This window comes from Amyelois transitella, chromosome 11, assembly GCF_032362555.1.
Source record: "Amyelois transitella isolate CPQ chromosome 11, ilAmyTran1.1, whole genome shotgun sequence".
Classification (NCBI taxonomy): domain Eukaryota; kingdom Metazoa; phylum Arthropoda; class Insecta; order Lepidoptera; family Pyralidae; genus Amyelois; species Amyelois transitella.
Genome location: NC_083514.1, coordinates 3,396,348 through 3,412,040, shown reverse-complemented (window position 1 = coordinate 3,412,040; position 15,693 = coordinate 3,396,348). Strand labels below are relative to the sequence as shown.

At 38.4% G+C, this 15,693-nt stretch overlaps 1 protein-coding gene across 4 annotated transcripts; it reads right to left on the bottom strand.

Moving 5' to 3' along the window:
- Nucleotides 1-2,052: 2,052 nt before the first annotated feature.
- LOC106135068 (ubiquitin carboxyl-terminal hydrolase 10) lies at nucleotides 2,053-14,109 on the bottom strand. Of its 4 annotated transcripts, XM_060946605.1 has the most exons (12): nucleotides 13,951-14,108; nucleotides 13,821-13,840; nucleotides 13,569-13,661; nucleotides 11,675-11,804; nucleotides 9,032-11,068; nucleotides 8,686-8,881; nucleotides 8,130-8,355; nucleotides 5,701-5,808; nucleotides 4,852-5,019; nucleotides 4,261-4,468; nucleotides 3,720-3,858; nucleotides 2,053-3,293 (listed from the first exon to the last, which is right to left on the bottom strand). In XM_060946605.1, exons 5-12 carry the CDS (start codon nucleotides 10,983-10,985, stop codon nucleotides 3,161-3,163), a joined length of 3,132 nt encoding a protein of 1,043 aa, XP_060802588.1. In that variant the 5' UTR covers nucleotides 10,986-11,068; nucleotides 11,675-11,804; nucleotides 13,569-13,661; nucleotides 13,821-13,840; nucleotides 13,951-14,108; the 3' UTR covers nucleotides 2,053-3,160. The 4 variants fall into 4 exon arrangements, with proteins under 4 accessions (XP_060802588.1, XP_060802587.1, XP_060802586.1 ...); XM_060946604.1 differs by lacking the exon at nucleotides 13,569-13,661; XM_060946603.1 differs by lacking the exons at nucleotides 13,569-13,661; nucleotides 13,821-13,840 and having other exon boundaries at nucleotides 13,951-14,109.
- Nucleotides 14,110-15,693: the final 1,584 nt, after the last annotated feature.

Below are 15,693 nucleotides of genomic sequence, written 5' to 3'. Positions count from 1 at the left end.
TGAAAACATCAAAAAGTTGCTATCACGACACATGAAAATCTCAGTAGAGTGAGCAGAGGTAAGTAAATTAGCTATCCAAATCACGAACTTATGCACTAGAAGATATTTATATTTTTTCAGGGGTAAGCTTTATTTCTTGTTAATAATAATGATATACCCACATTTCATGTTGTCCTGTAATTTGATACATAACGGATTTTTTTTTAATTGGCGTTAATTTTTTATGAATCCACACAGCTGTGTTATGCGTTAAATAGTAGGTTGAAGTTTTAACGGACGAAAAAACCGAGACACCTGCAATTATAAAGAAAACTTCTGTGCTTATATTATCATCGTAGATAGATGGTTTATAAAACTGACTAGTCGGTTATTTCGATACAATGTGCACAACGATGACAGTTAAAATTGATTCTTTTGTGAATAAAAACATTTGATCTTCGCGCCATCACGGCATCTTATGTAATGAGAATGAAACTTATTGCCAGAACGTTTACTAACTAAATTTATGACCTACCCACAATCCAAATAAACGAAATAACAACAACCAAGTTATACATATAAAAGCTTAGTTATTTAGTTAGTAATAAATCAGAAATTATAATACAAAACTAAAATCTATTTCGTTTCATTACAGCAATAGTTAAATTGACTAATTTAAGACTTAAACATATTCTTCATTATATTCGGACATAAGTGCATTACATAATAATATGCAATTTCAAAATGGTGTTGGCATTTCATAAAAATCTTAAGTAGAAAAGCTTTTAGACGAAATTTTAAATAATATTCATATTTTTGGTCAATTTAGTAATAGCAAAATATAATCATTCCAATACTTAATAAGGCATTGACGTATTGCCTTTAATCATAACTACGGAAGGATATATACAGCCACATTTAATCTGACGATTCCCAACAACAATGTCTTGAGATCAAATGGTCCAACATGCTCTTGAAGATAGCACAAATAAGCTATCTAAGACATCAATCTTCTCTCTTAAACAATGCACTTTATATACACAATAAATTACATTGTAAAATTTAGTATATGCAACAGTTAGTTAATAAAATTCACGCTTCACATATCGAAATCTGTCACAACAGAAATGAAACATAGATTCCAAGTGGATTTTTGAATAATATTAAAAACAGACATACTTCACGCAACGCGCCAACGGCGTGATAATAATCTATTTATATTTAACACTTACTATATCATTACGATAACAATATTATACAGAAGTATAACTAAGCGATTCTGTCAAGTTCACTCACACCTTATCACAATAACAAGGACACATTCCGCTCACTGCCTAATTTAGTCCGTCAACGAAGCACCGATTCACCGAGACACCACCACAGGCTGTCGTCATATTGACACTTCCAATAATAGTCACATAGCGATCAAAAGTATTATTAAAATTTTGGTGAGACGACACAAAACAAAGAATTCCTTATAATTAAGCGACTACACAAATATGTGTAACTTTTAATATTGGCACCAAAACAAATGAACTTTCTTACACTCAACATTGCTCATCGTTCAAAAAGTTGAGTCGCTCAAAAAAATCTGCATTCTAAAGCGCCAATATGACGACAGCCGCCTCCCAAAATTCGACCTGTATTACCTACCTATAACTAGACGAAAAGTTGCAATTCAAGCTACATATTGTTCCTGCTTCAATCCACGTCATGTACCGTTTCTCTCAAATACTCGCATAATTTTTCGACATTGTCCCTGTTGCATCCTACATTGGAAGGATTCCAGACTACATATGACCACGACCCAGTAGGGGTTAAGTTAGGTAATTAGAGTGACTGCTTTTTAACTCCGTGACCAGATTAACAGCATATACCACTTTGGATCGTAGTTACACAGTTGCCTGATTGTGCAAAGGGCTTATTCTCGCACGTCTTATTTTCCCTCTCATATTTTCATTAAAGTTAAATTGAGAGGAAAGATAAGGTGTATTCTTGTGTTAACAAATAAACCCATAGGTGTCAAGTATTTGTATGGAAATGATAGCGGGACACGACTTGCGATCACAACAATTCAATACTTTGTACTTTCCATCAGCTCTTATCCAACAAACCCAGTTTGATATCAATCCCAACACTATACAACATAGAAATAATATGTATCATGAATTTAAATTACGGCTACTAATATTTTTTTACATTTTTTAAACTTTATAAAACACCACAATTCCATATTGTCCAAAGACAAATTGTAAAATACTTATTGAGAGAAGAGACATTAATGATGTTTTGCAAAAGCCAATATCATAGTTTAATCATATCCATAATTTTATTTATTTCTTAGGTTCTCATATTAAACTGGTATATAGTCATATAAAGATATATTTTTTAACACGCAAAACTATCAAATGTCCTCAGCTCTCCTATTTACACTAAATATCTTTATCATACATGGTTTCCATAATGTAAGTCTTTTGACTATTGAGAATTATCATTTAAAACCTTCAATTCTTTCAATTAACATAGAATAATATTAGCGACAAAGCAAAACACAATATTTTGTACTTTATAAAGAAAAAATATATATAAAGAATTCCTATGTACAAACTTACAAGCAATGCAGAAATGCTGTATTGAATATAGTTATATTACATTAAAATCAGCAGAAATAAAGGGCTAGTTGTTACGTATGCTATAGAGATAAACAATCACAGAATTTTAAGGCAAATAAAGTGAAAATCTGATGCTTACTCCAGTCTAACAACTGCCCAAATTGTTATACACTACCAAATATACACTTATATTATTTAGGACATTCATAAAAACATTTTCAATTAGAATTTTCAGGAGGCACAAATTAACATAGACATTATTTACACATGCAGTCACTTCACTCTTAATATTTTGTCCAAATCGTCCACTGTGTTGTATCACCAAGAGAAATATGTCATTTGGGGGCAGATAAGCCTAATCCGGTCTGTATGAACTTACAGAATATGAGATCAGGATTATCTGCCCCCGACTGTACAGTTAAATTCAAAATAAATCATTGAAATTTACTTAAATGTCAAACAAATTTTATATGTACCAAATAATTTCACGTTGGCATACAACACAGTATTTCTACAGGCACTTCCTTAAACACTTGAGTTTTTCACTCGATTACGTCACAGAACCACTTTCACTCCGGTTTGGGGCGGTGTGGTATTGGCAGGGTGTCCTGCCTTCGATACATGAGGAGGTAGGGCATACGGGGAGGTTTCGGCTTTAGCACTTGGGATTCCCCAACTTGGGTCACAGTAGAGTCATCATACCTGGAATAAAGATATTAATTAGTTCAAGAAGGGAGTATGTTAAATCAAGTTGATGTGTTTGGAACTCAGTATATTTTGTCCACAAAGTCATGTTCAGAGACGAAAAATAAATTGGCATCATAGTTATTGGTATCCATAATTTATTTACTAAAAAGGTGATTAAACATACATACTGTGACACAACAGTTACACGATATTGTTGTATTAAACAACTGCAACACGTATATTGATTGTCTAAAAGTATATCGTTTTTCCAAATACAATTTGCCTCCTCAAGAAATGTTATGTAAGCATCAACTACCTTTTCCCAATCACTCATCAATCACCCTATAGTTAATAATCAATTTCAGTCAGACGATTATACATAGGATAGTGCAAAACCAATTAAATTTAATTTTATAATACAAAATAAAGAAAGTTTCTTACCGTATCCAGCCCACTTGACCATGGTAAGTATCCGTGACGTAGTGTCCTTTGACGGCCTCCACGCCCTCATGGTACACCACTGCAAACAGCTTGTACTGCCGCTGTTTAGACGTGTACTTCACTTTTGACGACATTATTTCTGGAATAATACGACAACTTGTTATGAGGGCTGTATTGAATATTTGATTTTGATGGTTTGGTGGAATGTAATCAGTTTAGGATGTCCACAAGCCGCGATGATTATATCAACGCGTTTCAGAGACGAAAAATAATGAGCATCATTTTAGTAAGGTAAGAATAATCATTTATTTATTTATTGTGACAAAAACGGTTTACACCTATTAATCATATATATTATATCATGTTTTAAGCAAATAGAGACAGAAACGAGGTAAAGGTTCTTAACAGTATAAAAACAAAAGTTCTTTAAGATATTGAAACTACAATGATCATTGAGGTGGTTTGTCTATAGACTGAAGTTGACTATCTCATAAGTCAAAATTCCTGTTTGACTGAATCGAAGAATCTAAAGCATACTCACTTGGATCAATTTTGAGATCTATACTGAAGTCAATATTCTTGACGATTTTCGCCGTGTGACCTTCCGGGTCCAGTTGGAAGCATTTCAAATGCAGGAGAAGGATCACCGGAAGCTGTTCCAAGGATAACTGCTGCCATGCATCAGACACTCCCTCCAGGGTGTCTTTGTTAGCCAAGAGCTCTAAGGCGTCTTTCACACTGCTCGCACGCTGAAAAGAGTAATGATTTTGATTAGGTTGAATTTTGAAGGTATTTTGATTAAATTTGAGGAGCATACTCAGTTATGTTTGTCGACAAGATTTGTTTGTTCACATTCAGAGACGAAAAATAAATGAAACATCATAGTTTTTAAACATGATGATATCTATCTAATATCTGATGGTCCTCGACGTAACTTCCGCTTGACTCTGTGATATGTGTGGAAATATCAGCTTCTTCACGCAAATAGCAATGCCTCTTCGCTTTCTGTGGCAAGCTGAAGTGTGAAGAACGGAAATACTCTCATTTTTCAAATGATTCATTTATTCTGCAAATTGATTCATGTATGGCTTCCCTCTCAGTTCCGGCAGCTAGCACTAGAACCCCCACCCACCTCGATGTCGAGCTGCAGCGTGAAGAAGGGCTGCACGGCGTCGGTGACGTCGTGGTGGCCGGCGCGGTGCAGGCGCACGCGCGTGCGGCCGCGGAAGATGTCGGCCACGGGCGTGCGGCGCGCGCTCCAGCGCCGCTCCACCGCGCCGCGGTTGCGCGGGCCCATCACCTGGAAACATATGTTAATCTTGTCACGTCTGTATTCCTTGCGGGGAGATAGATCCGACCGTTTTGAAAACACGGAAAGTGAAGAACAGCTTTATAATGGAATTGAGTTGCTTGTGACCAATGATCATTGTAATCAATTCAACATGATTCAAGTCGTCCGGGACAAAATTGAGGCATATTAAGTGTGGGTTAAATACCAGATTGGGATTCAAATAGTAGGTTACTACCCCATAGCCTACAAGATAGAATCACCGCCTACAAGAGGAATCTCAAGTTTATCAGCCTATCTCTTAGTTGCCTTTTACGACATACATGAGAAAGAGATAGAGCGGTCCTATTATTTAGTGCCGGGAAGCACACGGCAAAAACCTGGGAAATAATGATTAAACATAACCATAATATTAGATTTCATTATTATTTGTACTAAATATTACCTAATATCCTATTTTCATTCTATTCCTATTAATCAAACTATTTGATTTCTTATTACTACAAATTGTTTGTGGACATCATTGAATCAGAGTTCAATAGCAACTGTCACTAATTATTGATATAGGTTAATCTGCGTACCTATAGGCTAAAAAAAACTTATAAATCAAGACACTTTTCCACAGATGTAGGCAAACATTACATTACATTTTTATTATAATAAAATACACTAGTTTTTCAATAAATTAATTACCTTCCATTCATCATCGTCGTCATCTTCCTCCGGTTGTTCCTGTGGGATCACACCATTGGGTTGCCCTGCACCATCTTTAGGTTCTTCGGGCTCCACCAATTTTATCAACTGGAAGAGAGGAAAGGAAAATTATAATATGGCAGTTTGTAAAATCATATAAAATTATCTCTAAGAATTTTTCATTGATGGAAATGAAGTGACTGATGAGGATCTATATATATATACAGTGGGTTGCCAAATTAATAGGGACAGTCGAAAAATATTGTTTTTTTACACTTTATTGGTCCATAACTAATTAAAAACGTTGTTTTGAGTTATAATTATATTTAATAATATTAGACACACATCTTACAAGTAGTTTAAACAAAAAAATAACAGTCTTTGGGTAATTAGAAAATATTAGCAGGTATTACGAAAATGGCAATGAGATATTGCTAATATTTTGTCACATTTCCTTTAGCCTGAATGAGTGCTTCGATCCGCCTCGGCATACTTTCTATGCACTGTTTGGCACTTTCCTTTATTTTAGGGTTGTGGTGCCACACATTTATTAATTTTTCGATCAGTTTTACCTTGGTGGTTATCACTTCCTTGGCAATTTCCGCCTTGGTAATTTCCCATAAGTTTTCGATGGGGTTCATGTCTGGAGAATTGCCAGGCCAAGGCAAAACTGGTATATTGTGGTCTGCTAAAAATTTTGTTACACTCCTTGCTTTATGGCATGGTGCTGAGTCATGCATGAACATGAATTCCTCCCCCTCTGAGAACCATTCCCGGAGTTGCGGCAACAAGCGAGTTTCTAGGACCTGCCTGTATTGGTCCTGTCTCATGGTTCCCTGGACAATGTAGAGACGCCCAACCCCTTTAGCACTTATGACAGACCATACCATTATTTTAACAGGGTGTTTAACGCGTTCCACAATGCAGTCAGGGTGAAATTTCTCGCCTGGGCGCCGCCTGACAAAGTTGCTTTTGTCGGCAAGAATCTCAAATGTTGATTCGTCTGAGAAACACACCTGAAAAAAAATATTTATAACTTATATGAAAATCTTTTTAGATAATATACCATAATATTAATATAAATTATCAATTGACATTAAAACTGACCTTGCTCCAGTCTTCAACACTCATCAGACGGTGTTCACGAGCCCAAGCAAGTCGTTTCTTCTTCATCGCCTCTGTCAGTCGCGGTTTTTTAGCTGGGCGATGTCCGGTCAGGCCTTCCTCTGCCAACCTACGCTGTACAGTTCTCTTCGAAACTTGTATTCCAGACTCCTGTACCATCTGGGTTAACAATCCAGCACTTTTCTTCCTGTTTTGCAAACACATATCCCTGATTTTCCTATCGGACCGTGGTGTCGTAATCCGTTTTCTTCCGCATTTGCCTTTTCTTTTGGGCAAAAGTGGCTGATCTTGATCCAGATTTATTTTTATTTTATTTACTACCGACTTAGAAACACCAGCCAGTTCTGCTATCTTCCTCTGAGAATGACTTGTGTGCAAAAGAAGGGTTTTAACCTCAGATTTTTTTCTTGGAGACAAATCTACCCCTCGACCCATAGTGAAAGCTGTAAAAATAAAAAATTAATTAATTTCGTCCTAAAATCAGCCCCAAAATACTTAAGATTTAATAAAAATAAAGTAATACTTACTTGCAGTCAATAATAATTTCACAAAATCACAAAATAACTTTTTAAAATAATTAGTTACTTATTTTACTTTTACACGTGTGAAGGACTGCGCGTCTCTCCCGATAATAAAATATTTTTACAAAATAAACAAATCCCATAACACTTGAAATTTACTTTCAAGTTGATCTGTAGAGGTGCTGTGAACATAAAAATACATTCCAGGACCACTTACACCACTTGAAATAGCAGTCAAACGCGCCTGAAGAAAAAATATGATAAAAAATGTGACTGTCCCTATTAATTTGGCAACCCACTGTATAATGATATATAGGTATATAATATTATCTTTGTTGCGCTCTTCAGGATTTTCGGTGGAATATTATAAGTTATCTGCAGCATCCTATCATTTCATCTAATGATAGCTCAAGAGACATTCGAGAAATTATGTTTAATTCTGTGATTTACTTACACTGTGCAGTGAAAATGCGCATAATACAATTAGTTACTAAGGGAAAGGTTTATAAACTTGGGATTCTTCTTGTAGACGATGGGGCTATTTATAATTATGATTATTATATATTATTATTATATTCTTTGTTTTATTTTCTCGACCTCCGAGTCGGTTTCTTTCTTTTTTCTTGTTATTATTATATATTATTATTTAAATTTAATCATTATTATTATAATCGAAATTCCATCATTAAGACGCGGCAATTCAGTTTTTTGTAGATTGCGAGCTCTGCGTGTCCCATGAGGGGGATAAAGACGTGACTATATGTATGCTTAATGAAAACTCACCTCGAGCATCTCGTCGTTGAGCGAGTTGAGCAGGCAGCCCAGGAACTCCTCGGCGTCCTCCTGGCGGCCCTCGTGCGAGGCGAGCGGGCGCAGCGCGCGCAGCACGCGCAGCCCCGCGCCGCCCTCCAGCGGCGGCGCGCCCGGCACCGGCGGCGGCGACGCGCCCTCCGCCCGCGCCCGCGCGCGCGCCGGCGCCGCCGCGCTGAACGAGTAGCACAGCTCCACGCTGGGGCACAATCACGCGTGCTCAGATTATAACTCTTTCACAGTTTATAAAACAGGCTACTAATCAATCTGAAGAGGAACCTGTAGGTGAGTCAGGATTTTACAGATCAGACCTTCGCAACCTTTACAGGTCAACCTAACTCATATTGGACCGATCATGGTTAAACATCCAGTTTTCAGAATGTGCAGGTTTCCTCACGATGATTTCAGAAGATTAAAATGACTAAAGACTAAGACTTATCTTGATGTTTTATGCACATGAATCAAAATATTTAATGTATACTTTATCTGAACAAGAAATAAGAATAGAAAACTGATTGCATATACTTACAGCGAATCAATAACTGGAGTACTAGATTTGCCACGCCTCATCTGATAAGGTAACGCCTTCAGCATATTGTAGAAGGGCGGGCAAGCTACCAACGCTTGTAGGATAGAGTTCACATAGCAATAGTTTGAGCGGTTGGTCAAACCGCGAGGCAGCAGCGACACCGAACGATTGTCTAGTTGGTATTTCAATAGGAATTCTGAAAATAACATTTATTTCGTTTTAGAAAATTTACTAGAACTGTACAATTTACAGAGTTAAATACAGCTTAATCTTTTTAAAATTGAATTGTGTGGTGTAATATGCATGAACAAATCATACAACACTGCTAAAATATAATCATAATTACCTCCCATCCTGTACGAGTTCGGATCATCGCTGAACGGCGACGGCGGCAGAGGCAATGCCGGCGTAACCTCTTTCTGGCCCTCACGAGTCTCCGCCGGAGACTGGTTGCTAGGTGGAGTCTTCGCTGGCACCGGCGCAGCTACATTACTGACGGCGTTAACCGACGTCTTCTCAGAGTAAGATATAGTCGGCGCCGCTGTAGTCGTGGGCGGACGAAGAGGGGGTGATGGCTTTTCGACGACGGTAGCTTGCAGTGGAGAAGCATCAAAAGGGGGAACCTTAGCAACCGGTTTTTGAACGTTCGGTGCCGCGATAGGAGTAGTGGTCGTCGGGGAAGATGGCTCTTCAGTAGCGGGCGCAGACACTGGGGCGGCAGTAGTTATTGAAGTCTTGCTGGAGAACAGGCTCGCCCAGGACTTGCCCGGGGCCGGCTGTGGTTGCGGCTGTACTACCGGCGGGGGAACAGGTTCCCCGCGGTTTCGTGGTGTGGGTGGAGGGGGGAAATCAGACGCTGTAGGAGCGGGTGGGGGAGGCTGCGGTACTGGGGCCGGCTCTGGTGCCACCGCAGCTTTCCTAGAGTGCCCAAATGGAGATTTATTGGTCACTATCAATGGTTGACCTTGCGAGTGCAGGGTTATCGAGATAGGCATAGGTGCTTTACTAGGAGGTAGAGGGGGCTCGCGTTTGACATGCTCTGTAGCGATAGCGACCCTTTCTGATTCGGGGGTCTCATTCGACGGGGAGCGATTAGCGGGACCCGACTCGCGCTTTTGGCGATTTCCAAATGGAGCTTTCGGCGTTGACACAGCCTGCTGTACTGGGACGACCGTCTGGGGCACGGAGGGCTTAGGAGGTTGTTTGCCTCCAGTGAATGGCGGAGCCGGGCCCTTAGTGGGTTTGCTGAGCGTCGGCTGTACCTTAGCCGCAGCGGCCGCGATCGTATTGGCTGACGCGGTGGGAGGGAAGGTTTTTGCTTGCTGAGTAGGAGTATTGACTGCAGGCTCTGGCACTTTGTTTTCGTTGGGCACCCAAGCTAATTTTGTAGCTTCTGGTTTTGGCGCTGGAGACAATTTCTCTGTCGGTGTAGCGGGTTTAGCCTGGTTAGTGTCGACTGGACGGTCAGATTGTTTAGGGCTGCTGGGCCCTTTACTGGTGATTTTAAGGTCTTTGATCGGCAATGCTTCCACAGTAGCCGTCGAAGCGGATGCCGAGGCTATCGCAATAGGAGGTTTCTGTTCTTGAGTCTTATTCTCTGGAGGTGTGTAAGTTTTATGGTTCTGCCCTTGAACGAAGTTTTTGGCGTGAACATTGAATTGATGCGGTGTAGTTTGGTGAGGCGGTGGCTGTTGTATCGGTAAAGGTGGCGGATGTGTCGGCGGCGGCAAGTATATCGGCGGCATGTACTCCATCCCGCCCTCGACCGGCGGGCCATATGTGTAGTGTGCGCCTGCGTAGTAGGCATCAACAGTTTCCTGTTCCATCACCACCTCTTGGGGATATTCCTCTGGTCCTTTGTCGCCCGTGTCGCCTTCCACTTGCATGGGGTACTCGGGGTAATAGTAAGGAGGATGCGCATACGGTCCGTACACTACTGGTTGGTACATGGGTAGATGGTAGAGTGGAGCCCCTTGCGCCTGCGCTGCGGGATAGTACTGCGGGTATTGCACATAGTATGGGGTCGGTTGCGGTGGAGGGGAGGGAGCGCGTTTGTTCCTGCGGTCTCGCCTGTGGGGTCGCGCAGCGCGTTCTACGGGCGGCGGGGCGTACTGCGGCTGTGGAGGTTGGTAGTACTGCCCCATGTAGCCATGCACGTTGACGTTGGCGGTGACCTGGCTGACGTAGACGTTGGGCGGTGCCACGGGCCACTGGTGAGGCTGCGGCGGGTAGTGCGGCGGCGCGGCGTAGGGCGGGGGAGGAGGCCCGGCCCCCGCCCGCGCCGGCGAGTGTGGCGCCATCTCGCACTCGCCGCCCGATAGGCTGTCCAGGCTGCTAGACGCGGTCGGCGCGCCGGCCGTGCTCGATGAACACGATGATAAATCTGAATTGGGCAACACGAATTTTCATGTGTTAGAAAAAACAAACAGCAATTTCAAACAACCATCCCATTCGTTTAGTTTCACAACAACATTGTAATTATTTTTTTATTAAAAGGTTTTATACTGTATACACTCACTGAATGTAAAACACAGTAAGAGAAAGAATAGTATTTTGCTATGAGTTATATACTACACTCGCAGGCCGAGAGCCATAACTGTGGTATCACAAGGATAATCAAACTCTGTTACTCTGTGTCATGTGATTTCAGTTCCAAGAATTTAAGATAATGTGTATATATGCTATTTATCCTATCACTGATAAGGTTAACTGCCTTTTGGGTATGGTGGTTGAATGTTTGCTTTAGAATTGCGAGTTCCAGTCTGACCAAACATTTTGGGCTGACTTTTGACATCAAAATTTTTAAACAAGCAATGTTTTTCCATTTAGAGTGTTAAGGTAGATATAACGTATCTTTGTGATGCAATACATTCTGGGCTGTTGTTGTATGATGAAATTCTGCAGGTGTTTTAAGAAATGTACTATTAAATAAGATTGACAGACATTTTGGCCTTTATATTTGAAACTTTAATATGCAACAAATACATACCTACAGAAGGTTCAGTCCAACCAACACGGGCAGTGTACGCCGACGTGTCAGTCCTCCGCTTGAACAGTGCGCACTGCAGACTACTCCGTTCCGCTTCTTTCACATCTGACAAGTCTAGGAACTCATATTCCTGAAACACGCCACACAATTTCAAAATTGTCCTTACAGCTACATCTTCCACCATGCAACATAGATGGCCATACTTATACAATGCAAGGCTGATTCAAAGATAATAATGCCACTTCATGAGTGGAACTAGAAATGGAGATAGAAAAGATTTTAAATTGAGAGTACCTGACATGAAAATGGATAAAAATTATTTGAAAAATTAAAAACGAAAACTTCCAATTTGTACCATTAGATACTTTCTTGACCCACCAAAAAATATCATACTAAGTAAATAAACATAATAAACTTGCTAACCCCATGGTACGAAATCCTCAATATAGTAAAAAAATATTTGGAATCTAAATAAAGTTATAAAGAATTTGGTACTTATAGATAGTTTTACATTATACAAAATATCTGACCAGCCTTTACTGTACAAACACAATAAAAAAACCAGTCTCCATTCAAATTATAACAAACATTTTTGTCAACATCAAAATTTTTATTTTAATGATTACCCCAGTTTACCTTTTGAATTTTAGACACACTTTAGAAAGATCACAGATTTAAAAGGCTTGACAGTTACCTACTTTAAGATAAGTTATTTTTGATATAATTTATGTGCAATAAAGGGTATTGTATTTATCTATCTTCTGTTTTTAGATCTATTCCAGCTCACAAGCATATGTTCACACCAATAGATATTTTCATTTAAATGATTTGGTGCTTACGAAATTACAATCACAAAATAGCAATTAATTCATAATATTCCACTGAGTAGTTGGATTTGTGTATGTGCAGTCAAATTTTAGCCAAAGTTCAAATCATTATAAAAAAGATATTTACAATGATACTCATCAATGAATCATTGGGCAAATTCTTACTCCTTAATTAAAATACTCCTTAAACAATAAGTGTCTTTCTTGTGCTTTTAGGTTCATAACTAAATATAATCCAAAATGTTTTTGTAAAAGTAAATTTGCAAGTCATTCTTTATCAAATTATTTAAAATCAAGTAATGGTTAACATTTTGGATGGTATGTATAACTTTATATTATTCAATCTCATTATCCCTACTATTGACTCCAAATTGTTTTCTGAATGACTTTACAATTTTGTTTCAGATGTTTGATTAATATTTTTGAGTTTGAATGATAAAATTATGTTATCGGCAAAAGAAAACAAATTTTAGTATGTTCTAATTACAAATCCTTAGTTCCTATATTAATTATAAAAGTAAAAAACAAGAGTACTCCAATAAAGATTCAAGCAATATAGGTACATTTCATTTCATAAACCTACCTACCTACTGAAATATTACATAGCAAGTAATAAAAGTGCCATGTAATTGGATATTTGAGTTTGCATTCAAAGTGAATAATATAAATATTACCTGAAATTAGTTAAGTATCTCTATGTATTATTGTCATTCCATAGACATACACTATCATCACATCAGATCAGCTTGGTACTGGAAAGTATTTCTATACAAAGTAACCTTGAAATATGCTGCAAAATGGACACAAGTGTCATTTCATTTGAACATTGGACTTCTTTACAGTCTGTCAAAATTATAGGTTATATATCGGTCGGGCCTCTTATGGGACCCCTGCAGCTTTTACGCACATCACAACATATAAACTGATCTTGGGTACACATAGCGGTCTACTACCGTGCAAATATATATTATGCAATACCATTTATACCGACTAAATAACAATAACAACACCATCTATGCACATGTGGTTTCATAAGTCATGGAATGCAATAGTGAAAAATGACATACCTAGAACCTTTTCATGGAATATGCTTCCATCGGAATCCCTTTCTATTATAGCATGATTTTCAGCCTCTAATTCTCTCTTGCAATTATGCTAAGCTGCAAAATATGCGGAACATTTGGAGGACTATAAGATGGCGTAACAACGCTGGGTTGCCGGGTGCCATCAAAGTATTGACAAATCAACGTAATGGTGATTTTCATTATGCAAACCCGAAACTTGATAACATCAATATAATGAAAACTAACGACACTTACCTCCCACGTGCACACAATTTCTGGAAAGAGATATTTTTTCTAATGAAATGGCCAGTTTCAAAATCACCAAAACAAGAAACAAAAGCCAAACAAATTTTTCATGAATGTTCAGTATTTATGCAATGCTTACCGTTTCCATCAAATCCATGGCCTTTTGGGGAACACCATCACGAAATATATCGCCGGTAATATTACATATATATACAGCAGCGGCGTAGTTCAATAAAAATCTCAGAACGGGATCAACGTCGAGGCCATGCACTCACCCATCACAAAACAGGATATGACAAAAGCCGCGCCATTTTTAACATGAACGATTTCAGCCAATAGAAACACGTTAGAAAGAGAGAGAGATAATCATAGACACTGTTTGTCCTCTATACCGGATGAATGCAAGCATAGACAAATTATATTTTGAATGAAATGTATATATATATTCACACGAGAAATGGGGGCTTTACACGCGTACCGCAGTTAAGACTCAAGAATCTTAAGATTGCCAGTAGGCTGTCAAAAACAAACCCTTTTAAAAAAACATTGTTTTCATCCTAATTTGTTTTCCTATTTTTTCCTTTCAATCCACTAGAAATAGTCAGCAATTCACGCCAAAAAGGTACGTGTATGGGTCGCAACAGCATAGGTAATGTCAATAAATATTTCCATTCAGCGATCTTTGTGTTATTATTTACTTAATGGAACCGTTGGTTGTGGACTCCCATACGTACTTACCTACAAATTATAAAAAAAGGAAACCTAAGTAAAGTACCGTTTGGTTCGCGGTACTTTAAAATAGGACTACTAGGTACCACATCTCTTCTTTTATGGATAATAAAGAAAAATAAGTGCCTATGCACTTCCTTTTTATCTAAAATATGCTTTCATGCTGGTCTAGTAGCAATAAAAACATAGCAGTGACTCAGCTATGCCTTCCCGTGCAGATTGTAAAAGACAATCAAGGGTGATGGCAACCCGTCACTTATCTGAATGTGAATTCCATCATTTAACTCTCATTGATTCTTCGGGTCGGGAATGTCGACTCTGTCTACCCCATCTTCTTCTACATCCTGGATATACTACTCTGTCAAGAAAGTAGCAGGAAAAGATCAATAATACACAAACTGTTTGTTATTCATCTGACATGTTATCTATGATATTTTAAAAGAATAATCTTGTCTTTATTGTTACTGTCATAGTTGTGTTTTAACTAGAATAAAACCAATACATTTGGTTTTGCATTATTATTACAATTTATTGGCGCCGCATGGTTATTGATTATTCGCGAACTATTAACAAATATACAGAACTTGATGCTCATCCACTGCCTAGCATAGAACTGGTAGTTGCTAATGTAGCTAAATACAACTATTTTAGTCAAATTGATTTGAAAAGTGCTTACCACCAAATTCCAATATTAGAAAAAGAAAAAAAGTATACAGCATTCGAAGCATGTGGTAATTTATATCAGTTTACTCGCATTCCATTTGGAGTAACCAATGGCGTAGCTGCTTTTCAACGTACACTGCAATTTATAATAGAGTCAGAGAAACTTAACGGCACATTTGCTTATTTAGATGATATTACCGTATGCGGCAAAACAAAAGACGATCATGACAAAAATTTGGAAAGATTTATGATGGCAGCCGAGAAATACAGTTTGACACTTAACAAAGACAAATGTACTTTTTCTTCTAGCTCTATAAATTTACTTGGTTATAATGTTCATAATAACACTATTAAACCAGATTCAACTCGTCTTAAGCCACTTCTTGACTTACCAGTCCCATCAGATGGACCTTCACTGAAAAGAACTCTCGGGCTTTTTGCGCATTATTCGAAATGGGTACAAAATTTTTCTGAAAAGGTAAGGCCTTTA